This window comes from Musca vetustissima, unplaced genomic scaffold, assembly GCF_032173495.1.
Source record: "Musca vetustissima isolate MV318-11 ecotype Yass unplaced genomic scaffold, APGP_CSIRO_Mvet_v1 utg109251, whole genome shotgun sequence".
NCBI classification, from domain to species: Eukaryota; Metazoa; Arthropoda; class Insecta; order Diptera; family Muscidae; genus Musca; species Musca vetustissima.
Genome location: NW_026884642.1, coordinates 1 through 7233, shown reverse-complemented (window position 1 = coordinate 7233; position 7233 = coordinate 1). Strand labels below are relative to the sequence as shown.

Sequence of the window (7233 nt, the reverse complement as noted above, 5' to 3'; positions counted from 1 at the left end):
CACGAAAGGTTATAGTATCTTCAGTACATTGTACAAAATTGTGTGCGGGTCGGCCATTCTTTGAGCCTTTAGTGCACAATTTACATTAAATCGGACGAAAATATATATTCGAACTATATCTTAATGTGAACCGATATTCACGAAACTCTGCACACATCATTCTGGACCCAATTCATTGGAGATCCATTTACCTTAAATCGGGCGAAGATATATATGGGAGCTATATATAAATCTGGCCCGATTTTCTCGAAACTTGGCACACGTAATTCTTGACCTAATTCAGTACTTTATGCCAAATTTTGTGCAAATCGAATGATATGTAGGGACTTTGGTGCACCATTTACCTTAAATCGGACGAAACTATATATGGGAGCTATATCTAAATCTGAACCGATTTTGTTGAAACTTGGCACACATCATTATGGACCCAATTCAGTACTTCTTGCCAAATTTTGTGCAAATCGAATGGTATCTAGGGACTTTGGTGCACCATTTACCTTAAATCGGGCGAAACTATATATGGGAGCTATATATAAATCTGAACCGAATTTCTCGAAACTTGGCACACATCCTTCTGTACCTAATTCAGTACTCTGTGCCAAATTTCGTGTAAATCGAATGGTATCTAGGGACTTTGGAGCACCATTTACCTTAAATCGGGCGAAACTATATATGGGAGCTATATATAAATCTGAACCGATTTTCTCGAAACTTGGCACACATCATTCTGTACCTAATTCAGTACTCTGTGCCAAATTTCGTGCAAATCGAAAAATACGGAGAGACTTTGGTGCCCCATTTACCTTAAATCGGACGAAAATATATGTGGGAGCTATATCTAAATCTGGACCGATTTTTCCCAATTTCAATAGGGTTCGTCCTTGGGCCAAATAAGTGACTTGTGCCAAATTTCATTCAAATCTGATCATAAATGTTTACAATTTAACATCTACAGACGGACGGACGGACAGGCATAAATCGACTCAGAAAGTGATTCTATGCATATTCTCAAAAGGGACCATGTGTCTATCTCGTTTCCTTTTGCCTGTTACAAACATATGCACAAAGACATAATACCCTGTACCACAGTGTGGTGAAGGGTATAAAAATCCACGCCTATGGCTCTGATAGTCGTTGAAAAATTATTCATAAAACCAGTGAGCGGAGAAGTATAGTCGGACGGGGCCGACCATACGATACCCTACACAACTACCACGAACTCTAACTTTCTGAGGATGTTTATTCCGAGTCTGAGTAATATTTCGTGATATTTGCCCCCTCTTGCCCGATTAGAGGTCAACAACACCTCTTTCTTACTTTTTCGAATATTCAGAATATTTCGCGATATTTGAACCATCTGGACCAACAAGAGGCCGACAATTATTACTAATGTTCAGTACAGCCCTTCTAATTACTTGTCCAGATTCCCTTCTCTTGTGTTGTGATGTTCCTATTCCCATTGGAGCCTATAGATCGACTCGAAAAAAACACAAAAAATTAAGTTTTCGGTCCATTTCATCACAATATAATTATCTGATCGTCACCGAAAATTGTAGGCGTTATCCTCGACCATAACTGGAACTTCATGGAACATTTTAAAGCGACCAGCACTATATTTTCGCCCTCTAGTGTGGTAAAGGGTTACTAAATAATATCTGAATACATAAGCACCTGTAAATGTTTAAGTGTAACTCCCACATCTGAGTACATACGACCATCTAATTGGTATCAATTTAGAGGTCATTCACTGCCCTTGAATATACCAACAACTTTTCGGGTCTATGTCCTTCAGGGGTAAATCTATACGCTATAGAATACAATTTTTGTAATTTTTCACACAAAAGTCAGGGTCCATTTGACCCGCTAAATATTGACCGATCTTTATCAAAACAGGCATGCTTATTCTTAGGCCCGATCCCCTTCTCCATGTAAAATTTAACGATGTTCGGACCATAACTGCGGCCTCTGGAACGACCAGAAAAACCGAAAAAATAATGTTTTTGGTCCATTTCATCCCCTAAATATTAACCGATCTTTTCCAAAAACAATAGGGGTCTTCTTTCGCCAGAACCCATCCTACATGCAAAATTTTGTGAAGATTGGTCCATAACTGTGACCTGTATCGTGTTTACAAATTATAATGGACAGACGGACGGACGGACACACATGTCTAGATCGCTCAGCTAGTCGAGATATGACTATCGGTATACTTAAAGGTGGGTCCAGGACCAATATTTCGCGGCGTTACAAACATTTGGGGCTGCACAAAGCTATAATACCCTGACAACATAGTTGTGTAGAGTATAAAAATCCACACCTCTGATAGTCGTTGAAAAAATATTATTTAAAAACATACATTTATTGTTATATAATTTTAGAACAGTTTAATTGCAAAATATTTTACGGTGCATTCAAAATCTCCAAAGTTAAACAATTTTCTGTATCGTTACGACCACGGAATGGATTGGGCATTGTAAGATTCTTGTAATCAATCATATACGATGGTATGCCAAGGACATTTTCACAGTAATATCCTGTGGTAGGACAATTGGCATTTGCCTTCTCTATCTCATGAAGGCAGCGATCAATGAGTGTAGTGGCACGTTGAATATTGGCAATTGTGCTATTTTGAACAGAAAAACTACATTCATGGGCCTGCTTTACATAGACATTCGATGAGCCCTTGGCTGTTTCCAATTGTGTAGAGAATGACTTTTGATTGTTCACGGTATAAGCATTCGAAATTGATACCTAAGAGAAAATAAAATTAAATATTAAAATTGTATTTAATTTTTATAGAAAAAAAATTCCTACCACATCCGCCAAACACTGGGTATAATTTACAGGATACGATTCATTAAATTTGCTGCGACAATTTGTAACACCCCGTTCAAAGGTTCCCGTATAATAGTTGCTCAAAGTGCGATTGGTTGAGACCATATAAGTAATCAGATTATTCACTTGACCTCTACCCGATATCATACAACGTTCCATTTCACTTTCGGCGGCTATTTCTGAGGGTATCAGCGACTGATATTTCTGAACACATTTTCGACTAAAATCACTCAACACAGTTAGGGGTATCAGATTTTCATTAACTCGTGAAATTTCATAGACCAGGGATTTCTGCTGAATCGTAATCGAATTAATTCGATCCAAATAGGCCAGACGGAATGATTCAATTTGTAGATTATAAAACCAAATATGAAAATCATTTTGACGTCTCACAGCTTCAATATATTCATCGTTACGTATCAGAGAACTATTTTGGCTATTATAGTAGTTGATTAGACCAGTCTGAAAATTCAAAATCCAAAGAACTTTTTTTCTAGATTTTTAATTTAAAACTTCACTTACATTTTGTTGAGCCTTTGCAATCACCAGCAATGCCAAAAAGGCAAAAATCGTTATTAAAACCATTTTATTGTTTTTTGGTTTTTATTGTTTTCAATTTTTCGTCTGAATGCTCCCAAACCAACTGTTCATATATTGTAAAATTGCACTGGTTTATATATCTGAAAATTACATTTCATCTTCAAGTGTTTTTTTGTTTTTATCTGCTATGTTTTACTTTTTTGTATTTAATATCAGATTTTTTTGCAACCGAAAGAAACCTTTTTACTTGGAAAAATGTGTTAATAAAAAATTATTTTTATTTACTTAATTTTAATGTTTAATTTCCTTTCTGTGAAATGTTAGGGTAAATAATTGGTTTATTTACAAATACAATAGGTGAAAGATATATTTTTTTGCTATCTATGGGGGAGTTTTCCACATTCGACAAAATGTTATGATTGTTATGATGATCGAAAAAAATGGTACTTCCCCCGTACAGGTATTTCTTTATGATCTTGTAGACTGTTATGTGGTTGTAATTGGGTGATAAAAATATGAAGCCTATCAACGAGATTGTCTAGCAGATATATCCACGTTTCTCTCTAATTCACGTTTGTATAATTCTATATTAACCTGACAGACTTAAACGAGTTAAATATTCAGAATATTAATATGAATAATTTCAATATACTGTTTGTTCTTGCCAACGCGATTTTTTCTATAGAAAAATATTTGTGAGATGCTTTGCACTAAGTTTTTCTATAGAAGAAAAATCCTGAGGACGGACTTTTTCCCAAGTTTTTTCTATAGAAGAAAAATCGTCCGTGCTTAGATCACAGTGTTTTTATAGAAGAAAAAATAGAAAATAGAATAGAAAAAATTCGTTGGACCTCAAGTGTATTTTTTTATTTTTGAATAAAATGTGTCGGACCTCAGGCCCAAATGTTTTTTATTGAAAAAAAATCGTCGAACCTTAGGTCCAACTTTTTTCTATAAAAAAAAGTTGTTTTTTATAGAAGAATATTTGTCGGACCTTGGGTTTAAGTTTTCTATAAAAAAAAATTGGTCAGACCTCATTTGTTGTGGCCACGTCCAAATCGATAGGCACTGGTAGCATTGTTTTGATTTTCCATATCCACACTATGACCAGGAAAATGTATTGCTAATATAAAATATAGGACTATGTGTATTCAAATTTTCCGCCATAAGATGGAGTCTATATAAAAAATTAAAGAGCGTTGAATTCTGCCATACATATTGAAAATACCGTTAGGATGTTTGTTATTGTACCTTTCAAAATTTCGGGATGTTGACGAGTTTGGGACGATTTTTAATTGAATTTGGCTGTAACTTGGTATTTTGGGAACACATGGTGTGGACTGGAAACCTTTCTAATAAAAATATCAATATTTTTACACCTGTTAGGGTAGTCTCCATACAATTGTACCTCCCAAATTTTCGATATTTTGTGAAGTTTAGTTTAACATTGGATAGCAAATTTCTCCACTTTAAAATATCATTATTCAGAATTTTGGGGGTTTCGGTAACCAAAGTTTCAACCGAAGTGGATCTGATTTGAAATATTTTCCTATCAAACAAATTGTATATCTCCCACATAACCATACCGAACAATTTTCGATATTTTGGAAATGTTTCTCAAGGATTTAATTTGGAAATACGGGTTCTTGGTACCTCCCGGAAATTCGTACTAGAACGGCACGAAAAGTACTAAAAAGCTGGGAATATGGTTCCATTTGCATTTGGCGAACCGGTAGATCTAGAATTCTTAGATTTGGGTCACTTAAGAAGTGTAGGATAGATGCACGAAAGAGTTTTTGAAAATTCGAACTATAAGTATCCGAAACGTACTAAAATGTACAAAAATTTGTTCCAATTTCGTAGCATGTGGACGGATAAATGTGAATCGAGATTGAGAAGTTGGGTCCATATAAGGAGGTGGTTTGGGAAGTGTGTCCTCATGTAACGGAAAAGTACTAAGCGGTACTAAATTTGGTACAATTTGAATTTGGTGGAAGGGATAGAGCTAAATCGTACTATAATCGGTACAATTTGAAATTTGGGTGAACCGATAGAGCTAGAATACTGAAATTTAGAGTTAGGATTACTGTTGGGCTTTGGATTGGGATATTTGGATAGTTTCTGAAATCCATAGTAATGTGTACTAAATTTGGAATAATTTAAATTTTGGATTAACCGATAGAGCTGGAATTCTGACATTTGGAGTTGGGGTACTGTTGGCGTGTACGATTGGGATATTTACGAAGTTTCGGAAATTCATTTAGTTGAAAAAGTATTTGACTATACAAAATTGTCAAATAAAAATGTATCAGCCCATTAGACACATTTAAATTATTTATTTATCTATTTCAAAAAATCAGTAGTGTTTGGCGGGTTATTTGGGATACCATTTGTATTTTGTTTTTGCAAAATAGTCAGGCTTAATCCAAAATAACCCGCCAAACACTACTGAAGTTGTAGACGAGGCACGGTCATACTGTTTGGTTTATTGCTTTAACTAGCAATGCCAACAACAACGTTATGTGCATTCGTCACAAAGTGACGACACATAGCAGTGGGAAATGTATTGTAGTTGTCTGTAAATGCCTTGTTGACCACGAAGTCAGGCGCCAACGAAACGAACTTCTCATTGGGGTCGTATCGCTGGTAACGTAAGAACTTCGAATTGTCACAAGAGACATTTGGGTTTGAAAGGTTTTTTGTAAAGAAGCTATTAATAGCTTCTGGGAGAATATCCCAACAAAAAACTAAGGGAACTGATGAGGATCAGTGGCGAGATCCGAAACTATAGTCTTCCCTGCCTTACCCCTCGGCGGACAATGCCATACATTCCCCACTAATAAATAGTTGTTTTTTATAAAAACAACAAACTGGGATTAAGCCTGATTATTTTGCAAAAACAAAATATTTCAAAAAATGAAATTTGAATCCTTAAAGGCAATATATATTAGGTTGGGGAAAAATAAATCCGTTATTTTGAACTATAGGGCATTATTTAACATGCTTCGGAATGTCCGTATGATTTGTTGCCATTTTAAAGGTAATTTCATAATACCTCTCTCATAGAAGTTCTCCTGTTGGACGTTTCTGAACTTCTCATAGAAGTTCGCCTCTCCTGTTGGTCGTTTCTGGTCAATTGCTATCTTCAAATGACCCAGTTATCAGAATTTATCATTTGGCGATATGGAAGCAGCTTAGTTTTATGGTCGATTTTTAGCTCCTGCCTAATGGATTTTTTCCCTAACCTAATATGTTATTAATATTAAATAGGAACAGTTTTCTTAACACACTTAAACTAAATTTTCTGGTGTGAGTCAAATTGGCTCACTTTAGTAAATCATAGTTGTAATAATATTCCAGATTTATTTCATTGGGTGGAAAGATAATTTTAATATGGTTCCGGGGGTTTTCTCTCCCTTCAATATTGACAATGACCTCTGCATAATATTGATTATATTGATGATTCATTTCAATGTCTAAAATATTGAATCACTTAATATATTGTTGCTTACTGAATAACTGTTAAGATAACTGCACAAACTTACTAATATTAAAATTATCAGGTGCTATAAATTTTAATAAAGATTAAATATGGTAACAATTTCGTCCGATACGAAGTGTATATACCCTATTCACACTTCCCAGACCATGGGTTCCACTTTTTTGGCATAGTGTTATAGACAAAATATTTTTTAACAAATTCTTAAATTTTGCGGTTAATATTTGTGAGCATTTGCAAATATCTTTATAAAAAATTAATTTATTCGACTCCATTTGTTTAAAATGGCGTATACATTGCGACAACAGTCATACGTCCGGTGGTCCCAAAAAAGTCATTGAAAACTATTTTTTAAAATT

The 7233-nt window shown here is 34.8% G+C and overlaps 1 protein-coding gene across 1 annotated transcript; it reads right to left on the bottom strand.

The window, feature by feature from the left end:
• Positions 1-2400: 2400 nt before the first annotated feature.
• LOC133331674 (uncharacterized) lies at positions 2401-3420 on the bottom strand. Its single transcript, XM_061540055.1, has 3 exons — positions 3358-3420; positions 2815-3297; positions 2401-2751 (listed from the first exon to the last, which is right to left on the bottom strand). Exons 1-3 carry the CDS (start codon positions 3418-3420, stop codon positions 2401-2403), a joined length of 897 nt encoding a protein of 298 aa, XP_061396039.1.
• Positions 3421-7233: the final 3813 nt, after the last annotated feature.